Source organism: Vidua macroura, chromosome 2 (genome assembly GCF_024509145.1).
Source record: "Vidua macroura isolate BioBank_ID:100142 chromosome 2, ASM2450914v1, whole genome shotgun sequence".
NCBI lineage: Eukaryota > Metazoa > Chordata > Aves > Passeriformes > Viduidae > Vidua > Vidua macroura.
This window is the reverse complement of record NC_071572.1, coordinates 15,474,294-15,496,019: the sequence shown is the minus strand read 5'-3', so window position 1 is coordinate 15,496,019 and position 21,726 is coordinate 15,474,294. Positions and strand designations below refer to the sequence as shown.

General features: G+C 37.2%; 1 protein-coding gene across 1 annotated transcript in view; it reads right to left on the bottom strand.

The window, feature by feature from the left end:
- MAP3K15 (mitogen-activated protein kinase kinase kinase 15) overlaps positions 1–21,726 on the bottom strand; it is an 81,878-nt gene that overhangs the window by 9,131 nt on the left and 51,021 nt on the right. Inside the window, exons 8-20 of the mRNA XM_053970167.1 lie at positions 20,800–20,912; positions 19,626–19,785; positions 18,870–19,020; positions 18,350–18,457; positions 16,919–16,968; positions 13,874–13,969; positions 12,352–12,439; positions 8,614–8,747; positions 7,879–8,006; positions 6,019–6,149; positions 5,582–5,687; positions 3,786–3,943; positions 456–639 (exon numbers count right to left, since the gene is read on the bottom strand). Of these exons, the coding sequence (XP_053826142.1) occupies positions 456–639; positions 3,786–3,943; positions 5,582–5,687; positions 6,019–6,149; positions 7,879–8,006; positions 8,614–8,747; positions 12,352–12,439; positions 13,874–13,969; positions 16,919–16,968; positions 18,350–18,457; positions 18,870–19,020; positions 19,626–19,785; positions 20,800–20,912 (1,607 nt within the window). The remainder of the gene's footprint in view (positions 1–455; positions 640–3,785; positions 3,944–5,581; positions 5,688–6,018; positions 6,150–7,878; positions 8,007–8,613; positions 8,748–12,351; positions 12,440–13,873; positions 13,970–16,918; positions 16,969–18,349; positions 18,458–18,869; positions 19,021–19,625; positions 19,786–20,799; positions 20,913–21,726) is intronic.

Sequence of the window (21,726 nt, the reverse complement as noted above, 5' to 3'; positions counted from 1 at the left end):
AATTTCAATGTTATGTATCAAGTTTGAAAATGCTGACCCAAACACCTAATAGATCCACATTTTCAGGTGTCAAACACCTACTCTATGAACCTCAGACCTCTGAAGTGCATATAACTGCGAATCTAAAATGCAGAACTGCTTTGGAAAGTCTTTGTCAAATGTCACTCTTCTAATTTTAATTTACTACAAATGAGGCATTTATTTCTGGAGAGAGGAAAAATTACTTTGGGAGGTTTCAGCAAGCAAAATACAAAATAAGCAAGGCACTTTATTTTCTGAGAATTATTAAATTTAAATACATATAATCAAAAATCACAGACATTTTTAATAGCTGAATTCCTGCTGTTTTCCTGGCACAAGAAATGTCCTTTGCAAAAGAAAGTGCTTAATGATTCCAATCTTTTATATAACACTTAATGATGATGTTGACTTGGATTTGGCTGATAATTCCTTACCTGAAGGCTTGAATGCAATTTTGCTTTTCTTGCCCTTGTTCACTTGCTTCAGGAAAGAATCTCTGAGCAAATCAGATGCTGTAACACGTTTACTAGGATCAGGTTCAAAACAGAGCAAAATAAAGGCCTTTGTTTCAGCAGACACTGATTCTGGAATTTCAGGATGAATCTTAAACATCCCAACCTGCAAGTAAAACACAAATACTAATTATTTTTATGGAGACCATGAGACCATGGGCCAAAGCTCTTATAATAGTCGCTCACACTTCTCCTGACTCTTGTAGAAAAGGAGTGAACCAGGTCCCACATAAAGCAGTGAAGTGACAACGAGGTTCTAATCCTGTTTTATTTCATGGCAAACATGGTGTAAATATCCATGTGATATTACATAAATGCCAAGCTATGGATGTATCTCATCACCTGCTTTCAGGCAATCTTGGTATCTGGGCATTATTGACACCAAGTGCTTCAAATACTCCTCCCCTGACCAGCCACAAACCCCTCCAGCTATTGCTATTTCCCATCACCTCTGCTCAGAGCTGTGTCTCTTAGCTGCTGACTCCTCCAGCACATTCATACCCAAGAACAGCAATAATCTCCTCCTCTAGCACCAACAGCCTGAGGCTGTTTTCTGCTCCTGCCACTGACAAATTTCCTTGCACAAATATGCACACTGACCTTGCCAGACCTTGGCACCAGCCCCCATCTCGGGGCAGATGTCTTCCTGAGTCTTTCAGTGTTATTTAATTGAAAATCACATGATGTCCAAAGGTTTAACAAGATCCTTGTTAAACCATTCTTTAAGTAATGACTATTATTTTAAGTCATTACTTAAAAGAGTCTCTTTTAAGACTCTGTCTTTAAGTAATGAAAAATGTGCTTCTACAGGTTGCTCCCCAGTGATTTTTCCAGCTCCTCACTGCTGCCTTCTTATTCTCTAATGTCAATCTGGCAGAACTGTTTGGAAGCCAGAGCTGTATAACTTGTATGCACTGTATGCACATGTCTGGAGAGATTATGGTTTGTAGTCTCAGCATCTTTACACAAAATACTGGAGAACAAGCACAAAGGTAGTGTCCACAAGGAAGACAGCAGCCCAGCAGTTAAGTGCCATCTGCTTTCAAATAATCTCATTACAGAGCTGCATTAACACACTGTGGCACTATTAAGTGCTCACAATACTGGTTCCGCTTCAATACAAGCTGAAGAAAAAAATGCTGAGCAGTCCTGCTTCTGTTTGAATGACAGTGCAGTAATAAAATGTTAATAGGGCTTTAAGGCCTTCCAAACCATGACCTGAGCACATTTAAGACTCAGTGTCACAAACTGGCAGCACTCTGGTGCCAGGTTTCACTCTTATGCACTAAGCAAAAATCTAGAAAAATTCCAAACCAGGACCAGGAAATTTGAAAGCTTGTCTATGATCTTATTTTAATCTCTGTTGCTCAAGGGGAGGAAGTTTTGTCACAACCACCTGCAAATTCTATAGCAACACTAGTGTACTTTGTCTCCACTGAATGCCATTTGTTTGCACTCTTCACACAGACACAGATGCACACATTTTGTGCTCATAGAATAAATACCATGCAATGGTCCCAGCCAGGACCTATCCTGTTCTTGGTTTCCTATAGCCCCTTTTCTCTACTTTGTCCAACTCTTTGGTCATTTGCAATTTCTAAAGTGACTTCACAGGGAGACTTAAACCTTCCCTCTCCTCACCTGCCATATACACAACAGAGCATTAATGTGTGGAGGTGGGGACCTCAAAAGTTCAATATTCAAAGTTTTCCAGACTTATTTTTACATGTTTGCCCAGCCAGCCTCCTTCAAATCCAGCTTCCAGCTTGCTTGGTTTCATTACACAGAAAAAGAAAACATGGTTTGTAACCTATGGTGTCTAGCAAGACACAATTCCAAACAGGTCCCAGCAGAGCCAAGAAACAGGAAACAAAACCAAATGCCTGCTTGTAGTAAATTAACACAGTCTGCAATAAGAATGCTAAAAACTTTCAATAAACTGTGCTGAAAAATAAGATGTGTAACTCACTGAGCAGTCACAACTGCATGCCAGGTACATAAGGTTAAAAGGCATCTGCCAACAGAATTGTATCTGACATTGACAGTGATGTGGAAAAAGGTCTCTTTCCATGGTTCCCTTAGGAAAGCTTTAGTGAGTCAAACCACATTCACCCAGGCAGCTTCTTTTGAGGTATGCCACATGTTGACAGCACCAAGGTGACCTATTATACTGCTGAAATAAGTGTTATCAAAAGCCATAATCATCCCTTTTTTGCCTTTTAGCAGTGGTTCATGGGATAACTCACAGGCCTAGTATGACGTATGGCATTACACATCATGCTGAACTGCAGCCCAGATTTCTCTACCTATTGCTAAAGACTTGATTTTGCCACAATGGTTGCATTAATGATGATACTAAGCTCACATAGTGGCTTTCAACAAGATACATGAAAAAATTACAACACTGGTAATTTAAAGCAGTTTGCTGAGTCATGGATGGGATATTTCCCCCACTATAAGAATGAGAATTCTCAAGCATAACTGAAAACTTAAGTGCTTTACTACAGGTCTACTGCAAGCCAATGGAAGAACCAAAATTTTTCAGTCTACTCATTTGACACATCATAGTTGTTACACTCCTGTTAGTTACAGAGCTAGAACAAATAACTTTTAAAAAACGTTTATTATCCCAGTGTTAATTTTTGCATTTGAAAACAGATACACTAACTAAGAAAAACAATGCAATAGAGACAACAGCTTACTGAGGAGGTAACTATGACCTGAAGGACTTGGAATGCAAAATACAGAGTATTTTACTCCTTTAATACATACTGGGAATCCTGGAGAGCTATTCCCCTGCCCTTTTCCACCACATCTTCCTGCATCCCTGTTGCAGAGATTGGGCCTTTAAAACATTTTCCTTTGGGAAGGAAGCTTACAAAAATTACTTAAAGGAGCAGAAATAACTTGTTTGTCATTATTGGGGAGACTGGTTACAAGAAGGAAATCATAAACCAAGAGCAGGAGATGAAAAAAGTAACACAGGGGATATTAGTTTTCATAAGCCTTCACTCATTTTTCAGATTGCTGCTCTGAGTCATGACCTATTTCCAGCACAAAAATAACTGATCACCCCTTAGAGCAATACAGCTTAGAGAAGGGGAGGATCTTTCAGCAAGAGTTAAAAACACAGGCCAGACTATGGCTTTGTGCAAAACAACACATGTAAGACAATGTTATTACCAATTAATATTATGAAATTAAGCTATAATTGACAATTCATCAACTCTAAAGCAAAAAAGCTGTATTTACTTTAAACATTGCAGCTTGAGGCTCCCCTAGTTCATGAAAAGGAGGTTTGCCTGTTGCCATCTCAATAATGGTACAGCCCAGGGACCAGATGTCAGCAGGAGCACCATATCCTCGTGGTCCTTTATCAATGATTTCTGGAGCCATGTACTGCAAGGTTCCTGGTCAGGACAAAAAGAGCAGTCAAGTGTACATTCTTAATTCTTATTAAGGAGCATTAACACAACACTCAGCAAGCCAAAAATTGTGAAATGCAATCTGTATAGCCAAATACCTTATCTCCCATATCAGCACTGAAAACTAGACAAAGACTTATGTTATAGCATCATTTTTATAAACTTTTTGCCCCTCTTTTCTAACTCCAGGTTTCAAATGCTGAAAGTCTATACACCACATAATCCAATAGCTTCTCTAGAAAATAAAATTATATCAAATTTTTGCAGACACCAACTTTTAAAGATTATGCATGTAAGAGATCGCAAAATCTGAGAAGTGACAGATAGTCTTAATGAGAATAATTTTTCATATTTTACCCCAATAATGATGTCCTGGTTTGTAAGATAAGCATATATTCTATTTGCCATCTGTCAGAGGTGGGACAGGTATCTTCTGTTGGGCAGTTTTCTTATCTCTTACAAGAACAATGTCTCCCTCTGGGGAGATATCTTCTGTTAATGTGCCATTGAATGGCTCACTGCATGACTGAGAAAGTTACACCATCCCACTGTAAGATTCTCCACCCAGAGGGAGGAGCCAAGCATCCCTACCTGCATAAAATCAGCATTTCTTGAGACAGCAGCTCAGCCTCTTCACTGGATTCCCAGAGGAAGACCAGGCCCATCTACTCTATCACCAGACCTTCAGAGAAAACTACACCCTTCTACTGGATCATCGCTTCAGCAGCATTTCATCTGCCACTCCAGGAGCAGGAGGAGCAGCCACCATTTAACTGGACTATCACCAACACCCTGACTCCTCAGAGTGTCAGGTTTCTGACTCTATCAGTAGTTTTGTTTGTACTAATTACATTTTTTTAAATTTAGGTTTTTTTCCTAGTAAAGAACTGTTATTCCCATTCCCATATCTTTGCCTGAGAGCCTTTTTATTTTGAAATTGTGGTAATTCGGAGTGAGGGGGTTTACCTTTTCCATTTCACGGGAGGCCCTTGCCTTCCTTCACAGACTCTTGTCTTTTCAAGACAAATGAGAACACTAGTGACAGGGAATTTCAAATAGTTAGTTTGAAAAAAATCTAGTTTTGTAAATACAGGGCAATATCTAAGGCAACTCATCATAGTTTGTCTAAAATTCCAGGATGCCTTGGATGTGCTTGGGATTTCTGACATCCAAGGTTAGCAAAAAAAAAGAGCCAGTTAGCCAGTTGGCTGGGTTTATAATTCACACCTCTAATCTGAAAGTGTTCCTAAGTTTGAGTTTGGTTTTCTGCACTTTTAAACATACATCTAGAAAGTGTGCATGTTACTAATACCAAGAGTATTAAATGAAAATGTTGCTAAATTCAAGTGTTTCCAGATGTAATTGCAACAACCATTTGCTACTTAAGGAACACTTAGAAGAAAAACTTTCACTCTCGTAAAGTAAAATGGAAGAGAGTTAAATTAAAAAAAAAAAAAAAGTCAGGAAAGCTATCAAGCCTATGTTTATGGTGATCACACTCCCATTTATTCTGCCCTGCAAACAGAGACCCAATAGTGTTTTCATCACTAAGCCGAAGAGCCTCTTGGCTCCAATGCTAAACCTGTCATGAAAACCCTTACACACTCTACTAGATTAATTTACCTGTGAATGTTTCAGTGCATGGATTGATTCCTGCCAGCCGTTTGGAAGTACCAAAATCTGATATCTTAACCACGCCACTGTAGGTGTTCACCAGAACATTGTCCCCCTGTGGTTTGGATAGGAGAGGGAAGGAGGGGAGGGGGTGAGGGTGGAGGAGGAGAGAGGGAAGGAGGGAGGAAGGCAGTGAACAGGGAGGGGGAGACAGAAAAATACAGATTCTCAATCTCAATACTACTTCAAGTTTGCACTTATCTTTGTAATACACCTTTCTACAAAGCAATAGTCCAGAAGCACCAGGAGAAGGAGTTGGCTTATGTTTTCCTTTTGCATTCAGCTTCCATGAAATCTTATTAAAAATTCTACTTCAGATTAAAGCAAAACTAACTGAAATAAAGATAAAAAGCAAATCAAACAAGACACACAAAAGGAAAAGTTACCTTTATATCTCTGTGTACAATCTGGTTCTCATGGAGATACTTGAGGCCTTCCAGAATCTGCTTGGTGTAAAATTTAATTGTAGGTTCTTTCATTGGGCCCCACTTAGATCTTAAGAGAGCTGAGAGGCTGCCTACAGGAGTTTAAGAAGAAAGTGTATCAAGATAGCAAATTTCCCAAACTATCATGAAACAGGTAAGTCTGGATGGAGCCTTTGCTCAACATCTTAATATAAAAGAAAAGCAGTATCTATGATTAAGCCAAATTCTTGCCAGATCACTCATAGCAAATAATTTGCTGTTGGTCTGGACTGGTTATTTCTTACTTGCCAGGTCAGGTTCTAGTCCCACAACAAGAATAAATGTTCTGACAGAGCTGCATCCATCCCCCTCAGTTCACTGTAACAACTGCTGAGACTACAACTAGCAGCCATGTACCCCCTAATGAAACAAGGACTAAAAGTAACAGTCTACCACGTTGTACACTGTATTTCATGAACCACAGATATGGGCAAATACAAGCTGATTTTCTTGAGGCAGGGAGGGTAGAATCTACATCAGAAAGAGCCTTCTCTTTACAAATATGGCATCAACTTCTGGCAATATTCAGAGACAGGAAAGAAAGCTTCTGAAAAAAAAACCCTGAATGGATATTCAGAACAGGAGATGGGCCATCTATACATTCCCAATTCTAATAAAACTAATCTTTAAATAACACAAATATTTAAATAATGGGGCAAAATAAAGAATAGTTTTGCTTATTCAGCACAAAATAAACTAAGTACAGTAGGTCTACTAAAGGCCAGAAAAATTCAGCTAAAGGAATCGACAGCTTTCTAAAGTAAAGTTTCCTCAAAGAATCTTGTATAATCTGAACAGCTGGTTCCTTTTTAAGACTGGCTACAGAGTTAAAAATATCTAAATTGGTTCAGTAATATCTTGCCATTAGCAACTAATCACAGCACACTTTGCTGTGCATATATGAACAGGAAACAACACCAGCTGACACTGTGAACAAGTGTGGGAAAACAAGTGGAAATGTTGGCATAATTTCATCACATCTGCATGTGTCATGCAGGTCAAAGTGTCTCAGCTGTCAGGTGAAAAGGTCACAAGGACTCAAAACCAAAATTTCCCTACACCCCTAAATGCCCTGGATGCATTTAATTATACTTTGAATGTTTGTCTGGACCTTTCTTAGAAAATCTGAACTTTTCCCCCCATTTTTCTTATTTCTGTTTTCGCTTTGCAAATTAAATTAATGCAAAATCTAACACTCATTCTGACACATTTTTGACACTGAAGAGTAAATAGCAAAATGGAGATGGAAACAAGGTAGAGAGGTTACGAAGTGATTTCACATCCTCTTCCTCCAGCAGAAAAGGCTGGAGGAGTGAAACTGGAAATTATGAGCAAGGAACATATCTCACTTTAATCTCTAATCTACCTAGGGAATAGCAGTCCTTTGTACATAGCAGTTAAAAAACAGTACTTAATTGTTCTATCAGTGTTACTTCTCAAAGAGAAACTGACACTGAAAGCTCCAGCCATCATTCAGACACTTGAGCTCAATGGACTATACAGCTCTAACTCCACTATTTTTTAACACATGAGTATTTGAAACCAAATACTTTTAATGACTTCTCTCTAGGTTTAGAGTTATTATAGAAAGGGGAGATGGTACTGAGACCTATACTCTTCAAATTTACTCTTTCTATGAGAAAAAGACTTATACAGTTAATGTCCCAACAGAAAAGCCATACAGAGTGCACAAACACATTAAGCACTTATCTATTGACTTTCAGTTAGTTTGGAGTCCCAAATGCTTTTCCTTTGGCAGACCAAACTCAGCAGGATACAAACCTCCTGGCACCTGCTCCATAAAAATCTTAATGTATCCATTTTCTGAAACAGATCCAAGATACTGGACAATGTTCCGATGCTTTAAATATTTGTGCAGTGCTATCTCTTCATGAAGAGGTTGAGAATACCTATTAAAAAAACCAAAAAGAACCAAGGAATATTTCATCATGCAGGAAAAGGTTCTAGGCTTTGTTTAAATACTAGTTTGACAACAGAATGGATTTTAGGGATACCACTCCAATTCTCAGCCAACATCTTGTCCATGATCTTAAAATGCAGCGTCATTTACTGCCTATTCCAAAAAAGTATAGAGACAGGTCTCAGAGGAACTCTGGTGGAGAAACACACCCTCCAAGAATTTATATGTGTGTCTTCTGTATCAAAACATAGCACCATCTTTGACTCCAGAGCTCCTCTCCTGCTTTTCACCCTCCTCAAAAAGAATACAAATGAGATACAACTGCAACTTAAAACCAATGTCTCCTGGAATGTAATATATACATACAGATTATTAAACTGTCATATTCACTATATATAACATATTTTCCCCCAAAATACAAAGTCTTTATTCTCAAAAAGATACTTTTGGATATTAGGAGGAAATAGTAATTCGATTTCAGTATACTGGCATTTTATAAACTAACCACACAGAAACACATGCTAAGAAGAGCCAAATTTTCAAAAAACAACTGCATTTTGTTCACAGTGTGTACATAACAATGAACTAGGTCTTACCTGCTGTCTCTCTCAGGTATTTCTTTGATGGCTATTCGGACCTGGTTGCTAAGGTCTCTTCCAGCATAAACTATTCCATAAGTACCTTTCCCTAGAACTACCCTTTCACCATTCTCATCATAATCATATTCATACTGCAAGCAGAAAAGATAAACAAAGCAGCACAGAAATTGTTATCACTAACATTTGACATTACAGAGAGCCTTAATGCCAATTTAGCACAGCACAAAGGTGTTGCTGCAGTGCAGCTGTAGGACAGCAGGTTACCCACCAGCCTTGTGCTTTACACAACTTGTAAAATTTCCATCTTACTTGCTTTGTAATACAATCTTCCTTAACCAGCTTTGAGAAAGATGCATTCATCAAAACAAGGAACATACCAATAAACCAATTTCAATGAAACACTGCTGCCAAAAGAACCCATTCATGTATTATCTCTTAAGAACTGCTGACAGAGCCTTCAAAACATGTAAATATATGGAACATAACCTAAAATTTTGAAACCAGGGGTTTAATGAATAGACAAAAGTAACCGGACCATACAGTCACCCCAGGACATCCTCTCTCACTATGAGATTTTTCCAAAGGGCAGAAAAAGATGTTCATCTTGTCAACAAATTATTAAATATAATGGTGGTTTCCATTGCTGCTGAAATGTGCTGGGTCATATTTCCAGATGAATAACTCAATGCTGGTTCACTGACTTCAGTGAAGTTACACTAATTTACACCACCTCATATAGTGGCCTTGTGACAGAACTCTCCTGCTCTAAAGGAGTGAATGATGCTTAATGAAAGCGTACCCCAGACACTATATAAAACCAAATTTCTTATGGAAGTTGGGTTGAACAGCACATCCATGACTCAAATCAGGGTGAAAGGAACTAGACAATTTCATAGTCTCAGATATTGTCAGGAGTACACAGATCTCCCCTAGTATCTTCCCACATCCAAGAGGATGTTCCATATGGGAAAACTGCAGGGTATTCTCTGTGGCCTCATGTGATTTCCCTGTTGAAAAAACAAACAACAAAACTTTTTACAATGGCCATAACTATGGACTTTTCTGTCAATGACTACTTTTTCTGTGTTGTCCAATGTGACTCTCTGACACAGAATGCAGCCTTGGAGAATTTCTTTGATGTGCCTTCCCATTTCACACTGCAGCGTCCATGTGTCACTGACACTCCCCCTCTTCACCTCAGCAAAGATGGCAAGATTCATGCTGCTGTATGGAATGTGCTAAAGGAAACCTGTCTGTCACTTATCCTAACATCATATTCTGCTCAGTGGAACTAAATTGGAGCAGGCACAGCTTTAGCACAGCTCCATTTACCACATTTCAGCACTTCACGGTTCACAACATAATCTCGTTACACGATAGGCATAACTGACCCAAAATGCCATATGCAAAACTTGCCAGGTTCTCTGGTAGGAGCACATCCAGTTTTCACAGCTATCATATGACAGAAAACCGTGCAGAAAAAAGACAGCAGTCACATTGCAGAATTTAGGATTGACAGTAACCCCATCAGCAACGCATTGGTCCTAAGGCAACCCTTTAATTATCGTGGAGAAACCTATGTTCTCCAATCTGGGTCCCATGATACATGAAAATTGTTGGTATTTAGAGTTCAGTGCTAGTTAGTAGACAGTTTAATAGACTTGTATATACTTGATGTCACTTTACATTTGCCTTTTCTCATCCCAACAGCTACAAATACTGAAAAACCACTGTTGGTTGCCAAAAATCTGAATAAGTGATCCACTGGCTGTGAAATCCAGCTGGTAGGTACAAGTAAACAAGTGTTCATATCTGACCTTCTGTAAGGCAGAATCTGTTCTCTAGATTATCCAACTGGGGTACAGCAGGTATTCTTAAAGTGATAGGAACTTCTTCATATCAATATATGGAAGTGAATACCCCAAGGCTGAAGGAACTGCAACATTCACACTCCTTCAAAATACTTCCTAGCTGTAAAATTAGACTGCAGTTTATACATAAAATATACAACCCCTGGCAACAACATGCTCATAAGGATTCTGACTGAAACCAGATTTTCTTGCCCCAGACTTTGCAGGAGGTTATTTCTTCCTCTTCCCCAAATATAAGCAACGGTTTTATTAACAGTAAGAACTGTTTTCTCTGTATTAGTGGAGCCCATCAAGACCACATAAAGCTACACTTTCCTCATTGTCACTTCTTAAATATAAAATCTCAAACAGCAGGAAGGCATTAAGTGTCTTTCTTCATTTATACACTAAACTAATTATTTCTCCCCTTCAGAAGTCCTGATTTCTGTTTCATTGTCCTAACCTAAGACAATAAGTACAAGGTGACAACTGTGAAAACTTCAAGATAGGTAGAATGATATAGCTCTAAGATTTAAAATTAATTTCTGTAGTCACATCTCCAAGTGTCATTCATTCATGCAGGATTGCTTCCTGCTATGCATTGTCAAGTGATTTTTTCAGTTCAGTTTTTAAAAGGCTCAAGCCATGATGAGCTCACATCCTCTGAGAGACTGTTACACAGCTGAACAGACTGTGTGGTGTGGAGATAGCCCTGCTATTAGCTGAGTACATAATTATGTAATACAAAGATCTGCAGCTATAGTTAATACCCTGTGTGTACCCAGGCAGTGCCCTGAAGCTGTGTCAAGACCACAGATGGATGTATTAAACTGGGCTTAACAGATGTGCGTATTTGTCCTTTCCGCTTGAGGAAAGAATGCTGTGACCAAACAAACTCCAGTGCAAAAACTCATCTTTCCCACTATATGAAACTACATTTAGCAGTACAGCAGAGTTATATATTTTCTTTTTCCTGCCCTGAAGACTCAAGCCCTACAAAAGCTCACTGCCATGAACAGCTGCTCTGAATGGTCGGCCTAAGAGAATTGCTGGAACGAGACACAATCAGAAAGATGCCCAGCTCAAACAAGCCACAGGAAGGTTTTCATGCTCATTAACTGATTGATTAAATTTGCTTGTCCACAAATAAAACTTACACCCTACCTTCTATGCTTTTCAGATTTCAAAACAAATAAAAAGAAGAAGAAGAAATTCTTCAGGGTATGTATTTAATCCTACAAAAGTGGACATCTGATATGAGCCACTTTTTCTTATGAAGACATGGATTCACCTATCCCAACCTGAGGCCACATGAAATGTGAATAACCCTTTCCAAGTTGGTTGCTTTTCCTCTCTGTACTAATTATAAAGAAAGCTTACAGCTACTGAATACCTAACATGGATGTTACAGTGATAAGAAAAAAGCACAGTGTCTTAACCTGATCCTAAATTCCTACAATATCTCTGGGACAGAAGCCTGTCAAATGAAATTACCAGGAGTAGTAATGGTATCAGGTAGAAAAACTAAAGTACCTTTGTAATGACTTTTTAGTAGCATTTATTTAATATTTTATATTTTTTATCCACTTGAGCCAGCTGATAACCTTTCATTCTTATCTACACATTGTTTGCAAGAGAATACAAACACAGTAACATATTTCATTAAGGATTTATGCAGTTTACAGTAGTAACAGGCCCACTTCATAAAAAATGTGTTTTTTCAAATGAATGCAAATCTCATGTACAAAAAATTTTGAAAGAATTAAAATTTCATATACAATTAAGGAGTTTAAATGCTGTTTCTGTTTCTACTATACCAATATAAAAGTGCAGGGAAGACTGAGAACAAGTTTCAGAGTTCTCAGATCTTTTATCCTAGACATACCTCTAATGTGTCTCCATCGATTTCTCCTTCTAGTTCCAAAGTACTGCCAACTGCATCAGACAAAATTTCTTTCACCAAACCACAGAATCTAAAAAAAAAAAAAGAAATACATAGCACAAGATCAAAGAAGAATACCCTTTTGGAAGTAGACTAAAGAGATTCATGCAAGCTGGGCATTGCTTTCAAGCTAATAAACTGACTAGCATGTTCACAGCTTTCTTTCATTACTGAGTTTCTCCATATTTTTCCCCTTTAAATGATGAAGAACATCAAACACACACTGAAAAGCCTCACTATTTATAAAATTATATGTTTATAAAATTATGTTTGCTGTAGCAGAACCTGATAGTTACTTGTTATTGCAATTGCATAGTAAAATCTTGGTAAATTCAACTCAAATGAGTAGATGTTTCAGTAGATGTTTGGCTGCACGTGTGATTACTCAGTATTTCAGAAAATCAGATGTTGTAGCTTTTTGTCAGGCATTCAGAAAGCCAAAAGTATAAAAGTAGTAATGTAGCTACAAGAACAGAGTTTTAACTAATTTCTAATTCTGTGGGGTAGAGATACTTAAGTATAAGAACACTTTTTCCTGTAGTTCCCTGCCTGAGCCATTAATTTTTTTTTCCAAATTCTATAAGAAATGGTTAACAATTACTTAAAAATTTATTAATAATTTCATTTCATACATCTCTTTCATTAAATAAAAGAGACATCTCTTGAACTGACTCCTGTAGCACACTGAATACATCATGAAAAATGTGGCCATGTTTCATGACACACAAATTGCACTGCCAAATTAAGGCTGAGGAGGTAACATTAATTTTAGTGTTTTATGCAATGCACTCTGCAAAGCTAGTAATTTTCTTTAACCTGAGTTTATTCCATGTAATACATAAGTAGTAATTATTGCAAGAAATAGTGAATATACCATTACGCTCCAAAACATAAGTGTATTAACAACTCCCTCCTGCATCATTCAGAAGGTGTATTTGCAGCTTCCAGTCATAAGGCAGAACTTGGCCTGTAAAGATTTAGGCCTAAAATTCAGTCAGCCTGCTTACTTTTTAGAGACCACAGATCATCAGAAAACATTTAACTACAGGTACAATCCAAAACACGGATCTCTGACACAATGTAAGTTACAATTTCTTGTTACACTTAGATACTCTTATTTAAATCAAATTGAACAGACACATAAGGTAACCTGAAACAATGTAGCAGCTTACATGACATGGCTGAGATAAAGTAAGATAATAGTTGTAATTTTGATTAAACTGGTTAAACCTTTTTCAGACATAATGATTTGTAAATAAATTAATCAGAATCACACATGAAGTATAATGGGTGCTCTCATCACCTTAAGCATCACCGAGTTTACATTGCTTCTTCATCAAGAAAAAATAAGTGAAAAATTAAATAATCTGTTTCTCAAGCAAAAATATTGGTTTTCAATCTTTACAAAATCAATTTTATTTAGGATCTAGATGAGGCATGCAACACCCACACAAACTGAACTCACCTACTACATTGGTTTTCTGTAGAAAAGTAGATTTGAAAGTCATCATAGTTATCATGGACATAAAGAAAACAACATCGCTCATCAAACTTGGAAATGCTGTAAAATTCACATTAGGAGAATATTATTTTGGGCAATGAGGAGGTTTTTTTTTAATTATGAACACTTAAGAAATAAATTTTTCACAGTTAATTACCTCAGAGAAGCAGTATGTAATTATATATATATATATATTTCCTTATAACTAGGAGTTTTCAGCTTATTTATATATTCTATAATCCTATCTCAATTGTGATAAATAAGCTGCTGCTTACTTTGGTAAAATACTGAGGTGTATTGAGGTTGGTTTGCTGTTCACCTCCACTTCTGCTTTCACACAAGTCCATCAGACTCCCTGGTATTTGATGACACCTCAGTGGAAAATGAATTGCTCTGACACTAATTTAGCTATCCAGAAAACCTTTCCTTAAAGATTGAAAAGTACTTCAGGTTTTTATAATTCCATTGCTCCTACAAAAAAATAACTGAACTGGGAAATACCAACAGTGTAACAGATCCTTCTCAGTCTATACTTTTTATGGCCTTAAAACTGATAAATAGGTTTTGGGATGACCAAAATTTACTCCAAATCACAGCAATAATTCAGAAAAAAGGGCTTATTTATTACATACTGTGTCTTGCCATATATATCTCATATAAATGCACTGAAGCAAAAAGTTAAATGCCATAAAACACAGTATCAATATGAAAATAAATATAAGAATTACCCTCTTATGCCAACCATTTGCACTGACAAACATTTGCTACATAATCCCAAGTTGTTAGGCTTCTTAAGGTATTTTTGTGCCTTAAGTTAATAAAATTTCTTAGATTCTTGCCTGATCTGTTTAGTCAAACTCTTCTATTCTGCTTATCTTCTGCTGAGCCAGTTACTTAAAATACATGACAGTACACTACAGTAAAGTTGCCACATGTTACATGACCAATTGATGTTGCCTGTTGAAGCACCATTAAGGGCTACATGGAAAATGTTTAAAAAAATCCAAATTTGGCCTGAAGATTTTTCTAGAAGTATGTGAAAACAATAACTGTGCCATCCTTTAGTTTCATTTAGTATAGCAATTTCCAGTCTAACAAGTCAGAGAAGCACATATCTGACTTGAGAACTAAGAAACAAAGCAAGGTGATTCTTCCAGGGGCTAATAAGGACAGACAAGACAGTATCTAAGTAACAATACTGCATTATAAACATTGTCATGTATGGGGTACATAAGATGAACTGGTTTGTATAAATACAGTTTAAGAGTTTTGATAGCGTGTATTTTAACTGAGACAACATTTTTTTAAAGGAATGCAATTTCAAAAGTATAGTAATTTAAAGTTGTCATATACAAAGCAAACATCTAACTCCGGTAAATTTAAAAAAGACTGCCTCTTTGAGCTTTGTAATACAGTGAATTTTTAATCACTCAGCAGTGATTAAAAATCAAAGCAAATGAAATTAATTGCTTGCTTCCTTTTGATTAAAGTTATCCTTCTTAAAGATTAATTTCTATGCATTGTGTTGACTGAAGGTAATTAATGTGGTATAAAAACTTTATGCTGAATTATTATCAATCAGTTCCATAGACTTCAGTAATTTACATTGCATTGGAGTAATAGAATAAAATACCACATAAAAATCATTTAAACCAAAGCCTGCTTTTTTTTTGGAAGAAAAGACTGAAGTTATGATAGAATCTGTGTCCAAATCCACAGTTTTACGTTTTCAACCACCACTCATTAGTCAGAGAAATACTTTGCTGAGCTTACTTGCTTAGGCAAATTATACAAATTCAGGGAAGGCAAACCTGGGACCTAAAACTTTAGGCACTCTTAGTCAAGACCAAAGCCTAGAATCCCTCTCCTTTCAGAACTACAGAACCAATTAGGTATCTGAATTTCTTCTTGTACTTGAATCAGAAGGTTTTTCAAGTACTTAAGCTTATGCAGTCACACAAGTGGCCCCAGACAACAGTAATTTATGTCCCTAGAAAGGCCAGATCCACCAGTGTAGAGACTCAGGAGCTCAGAGAGAAGGCAAAAGCCAACTTGGTGTTCCCCGTACTTACAGTTCCTCTGGGTCTTAGCTGCAGCCTGCATAATTCAGAGAAGAGATAGGTTTACCTTTTTTACCTCCTCTCTTGGTGTTTTTCTCTCACTCTTCTGGCAGCAAAGTAGCCCAACTTAACATACAAAATGTACCTTCTAAATGTAGTCATGCATTTTGCAATTATTAACACCAAATGTGAATATTTTCTATCCTTTCAGTTCTCAGAACAATCCTGTTCTTTCTATAATATTCTGATCTTTTTTGTTACTAATATTTTGACCCATTTACTTGTGATTAGTGTTTTCATTGATCTAAGCATCACAAAATGGAACTGTCTTAACTATTTAAAGTTTAGTCCTTGAGAAACCACACTAGTAGTCTACTTCCAGCTTAAGAATTATTTTATGTCCTTATCAAAAACTACACTTATACCTCATTTATTAGTTTTCTAATAAGTCAAGTTTTAGCTAGCTGATATTTAAATAAAGCTATATCAGAAGCATTTCTGAATTCCAAACAGAAAACAGATATTATGGTTTCCTTTACTTAAAGGAAAACAAAGTATTCTTTCACTTATGGAAGGAAGCAAGAAGCACTAAGCGCTCTCCTTTCCTTCTGCCCTCCATGTTTTTAAATGCAGAGGTGGCAATAACTTCAGTGAAACATTTGGAAAAATCTACAAAAATCAGTTACATAATGGAAAACGAAGAAATCTACCAGAGAATAGAGACACTCAATGGTCCTCTCAGATCTGAGTGCTCCTGTGAGAAATGTACAGCTCTGCCCATGCATGGAAAGGCAAACTCTTCTGTGACATTTCAAGGCAGGTTGGACAGAACAAGCTTTTATAGCAGGCCATTGAAAGACAGAGATTTAAGTTAGAATCCATATTTCGCACTTAAGGGAAATATAAAATGCACACAAAAAGACACTGAATTGTTTACTGACATACCAACCTTATTCCCCTAATGGAAGAAGCTGTAAAATTCCATTCATGAATCTGTTTCTATAAAGAACACAGGGATAAAATCAACCACAGTTTAACCTTAATGTAGTATTGAAAACAAAGTCACAACATAGTAAGGAAAAGAAAGGTTTTTCAACATGTATCTCTCTTTCTTTCTCACTCTTTTTCTTTCTTCCCCCCCATATTTTGAAATAAGATTAATACATGGGTAAGGAACTTTTACATATATTGCTATTTTACTCACTTGAGAAAAAATGCATATAAATGGCACAGGGTGGAAGCAAAGGCCACATTTCCTCATGTAAATTCAACTTGAAGAGTAAGTTGTGCAGCACAATTTACCAAACATTATGTTTTGATGCAATACATCTACATTTCACATTAAACATGGAGCAGACTATACCCTACTCTTCTTATCTGGGCTCAAAGGGAAAGGCAAATTCACCCATCTCTCTAAGAGGTTTTGAGCCAACAGCTTTGGCCCAGGGAATACACTGGAGGCAAAACACAGGAAGGACAGCCTGTGTCTAGAACTGCAGCCCTCCACAAATCTAATTATAGCTCTGAGCCGAATCTTTTTTTAGCAATGTCAGACATGCACCAAAAATTTGTTCCATAAAGCAAAGTTGTGTCAGGCACATTCACCTGAAACAATGAAGTAGAAAAAGGTACTGGAAAAATTGATCACAGACCCAGGTAATTATGTGGTCTTGTCTTGCTCCAACATGCTTCTTTTCCACACTTTGTCTCTCTATGCTTTTGGTCTATTCTCCATCTATGTTGTTCTAATACTAAGGAAGTGTGGCAAAATATATTGCAGATTTCAAGTATTTCAATGTGAAACTGAAATTATTTCACATTTTTAAGAGCTGACACTGTCCATAACTCCTTTCTTAATCTGACACTGCCTACTCCTTTCTTAATCCCCTGTGCCTTATCCAATAATCCAGGACACCAAATATGTTATTTCTTGAACTTGTCACAGGCTGCCATTTTTTCTAGTTTCAAATATTACCGTTGTAAAAGTTTAAAATGCCTAAAACATTGAACACAATTCTGGGCTTTATCTTTAATTTTAATCTTTGACCTACATCTTAACTAAAATCACAGAATTTTAATGAGGAACATTATGAGCAGACCAAATAGCCCATGCACTTCTAAGAGACATGGTCAAGATAAGTTAAATCTGAATGACATCAGAACCACTTGCTTTCTAATCATAGTCACTCCTTTTACTTGCTCTATAAAATGTCAACTTTTGTATCTGCACAAAAGAGATACTGAGGCTTGGGCTTCACAGAAATGTAGCAAATTTAAAATTATTGCAAAGTACTCCAAAATCTACATGTAAAAAATTACTTTATGTACAATGAATCAGTACATTTAACACACATAATCATGTTTAACACAATGGTTTTACCATTTCAGGGGGAGAGACATGCCACAAAGACAGAGAGCTCTCATCTGCTTCACTGTTGATTGAAACATAGGCAGGCTGGTAGACTTTAGTTGGTTCGATCACCAAAACCTAAAGACAGAGAGCAGTTTTCCTTAATATAATAAACCAGTAACTAATACACTACAGTATCTTCAGATGCTCAGATATAGACAAAAGGTAATTTTGAAGTAAGGCCTAAGAAATTTTCAAGGGAGACAGGAGAGCAAGGCAAGGCAGGAAAAGTCTGTGTTCTTATGAACAACAGAATAGCATTATCACAATTTGTTATAGGAGACTTACAAGTATTTCTTAGAATGCTTTTTGGGTGGTGGGTTAATTTTTTTTTTCTAGCATAAAGATTAAGAGATTACAGGTGTTTGGCTCATGCACTGAACAACAGGCAGTTAAGTTTTCAAGTATTATGTTTAGAGTCTTCCAATTTTTGTAATATCCTATCCAGAAACATAAAACATGCAAAACTTGTTTGGACATAACATCTTACTGGAAATCTCAGTCCATTAGTTGTTTCTTTCGTTGCCTCAAAAATTATATCCAGCCAGAAAGTCAATCTTTCTTGTTTAGGAGAATGTTCTATGGTGAGTTTCTTGAAACGCTGAATTAACATCAGATTCTGAACTAATGATTTCAAGTACCTAGAATGTATTGAATTAGTGAATTAACAGAGAGAAAACAAAATTCAACCAGATTCTAAAACCACTTAACTGATTTAGACATCCAAAATGAAATGTGTTTTAAAAGCTACCACAATGGTAGTGCTGATTTTTACAGATTTCTGGAAAGAATAGCAAGTTCAGACAAAGCCTTGAGTCATAAGCTCACATGGATGTCCATGAACAATAGCTTTTTGCAAATGGGTACCAGCTGCATGAGTAGTTACATGGGGATTAGACAGGATATGATGAACTGGAAGATGGTGGAGGGAAGCAGCAGCTAGCTTAACTCTGAAAACAATGGTTTCACAATTTTCACAACTTCTTCACAAGGAGTCATTACTAATACCCAAATTCTTTCTTATAAAATACGTGCTTTAATGGGATATAACCTGACAATGTTGGATAACTTAATTTCTCACCTTCCCCCTTCCTTCTCATAATAAAAGAACAGAGCATAAAGTCAGAGTTGCAAACAATCTAAGATAGAAAAATCCAGTTAAGTTATCCAAGTGACTGCAAGATTTTTTAAATTCATGTATTTTCCCCATAGTTTAGTACTTGAGCAACAGCCTTCTACCACATACCACACTGGAGGTTTCAGCTTAAAAAGCTTCTCTGCTGCTTGTACTGCTTTACCAACATCATTTGCCAGCATGCTGACACTGAAGAACTGTCCCACATCCCAGTAATTGTTCATTTTTTCTAGGCTTCCTTTTCTTCCCAATAAGCTGTTTAACCGTACACCTGTAAAATTTCAATTGGAAACCAATTTTCTATCAGTAAAACACTCTTTTGTGTTTTTTACTGTTAAGTTGATCAGTAAAAGACTAATTTAAGACTTGATTAAGCATTATTGATGAAAATAAAGAGGAGTAAGTTTTCCCCAGAAAACAACATTGCACGATACAGAGGCAGGGTCTGCAAGTCATACCTTCAGTACAGAACTCCTGTGACACAGCTGAAAAATCTCTTTTACTTCCTGTCTGGGCCATCTGCCTCCTGATTCTCAGTGTAAGATGCACAAATCTGTGTCCTCATCTACATTTACTGCAAGAGATCCATGGCTAGAGGTTCATACAAGTCCATCCCAGAGCAGGGTCAGAGGAATGATTTAAAGCCACCTTTGCATTCTTAACATTTAAGGCTCAAATATGCATTTCAGACAAGACCAGATTCCAAATATCATGTTCAATTATCATCTTCCTAGGAAGAACTGCATATCTGTTTTTATTATGGGATTTCTTTGTAAATGTAAAGTGATGTGTTTTAGTTAGCACATACATGGAAGATGTGACTGACTCTAGGAGACAACAAGTAACTCTCCTGGTAGATCCTTCCAGGCAATACTTTTTGTGGATCTCTCAACTCAGTGACAACAGAAACCCTTTCCTGGCATTCCTGAGGAGAACTGGGCCACACTGTCTCTTCCTGTTTTTGTGCCCTATTGGCTCTGCAATGAGAATTTCTGTGGTGCAGTAAAGGCAGTTTACAGATGGTGCTGAAGTTGGTCCTTTGTCTTTGTTGTTCTCCAATCTCTGGGGCCCTTTAGATGGGCCATGTTACCAGAAAGCTGCTCCAAGGCAGACAGAAGGAAAATGTGTCTTTGAGATCCCTGTGCTTTAGACTGCCATCCAGGACCCACCGCGAAAAAGCCTGAACCACCGTTCTGTCTATGCAACCCATCACTATAAGTATTTTGTTTTCTTCATAGGGAGAGAGGCAGAATACTTGTCTGTGGCACTGTGTATGGCTATTTACCTATTTTTCTAAGTTCCATCGAGCTTTCAAACTGTTGTCCTGCAACAAGCAGCAAAACTGCAAGGTTAATTCCAGAATAGAGAGTTGGCTGGAGTTCAAATCCTTTGCGATACCTGCAGAAAAGAGTCAAGAACTCACATCCCATTGTTTAGAAGAACTGAAATATTGCAAAGTTTTGGTAGGTATTTTAAGCTATTGATTTACTGTAAGGATTTTATGGCTAGTTGGCACCAATGGCCCCAAACCCTTTGTTTTAAAGCTTCATATTCATTAAAGGTAACTGAGACAGCTGACACAAGCTGAATGCCTGCCACTAGCTGGTGCAGGACCAAGAGATCCACCTGAAGCTTGCAAGTTCACTGCTACCCATCCATGTTGCATGGTGGGGGGAAAGAGGTGGTGGGGGAGAATATTGCACAATTACAGTTCAAACCCACATTGCTAAAATTATTGTACTCAGAAGTATGATTATACAAACACACCTATATGAACAGTATGTCAGTGAGAGCCTGCATGCATATGCATGCCTCAAAGTCTTGAGAAAATTTATAACAGAGTTTATCACTGTTTTTCTATATATACAGTAGATCATTCCATTTCCTGGGGATCCAGCATGGAAACCATCCTTGCACAGAGGACTAACGTAACTCCATGATCTCACTTGTATTTCATTTTGGCCTTAGGACACATTAGTATTTCCTCAACAAAGGCACAGGTTAGTCAACATCCCTCCCAAAAAAGTGCATCATTCAATTTCCAGGAGAGTTTATAAAGAGAAGCAAGGATACCCATATACAAAGGTCTGATGCTCAGTAAACCACTTATTCAAACAGGACTCTGAAAAACAGAGACAAGTAGAACAACTGTTCTTCTAATTATTGCAGCCCTGCTTTTCATATGCAGAAGTAAAACGTCTGAAAATTATTT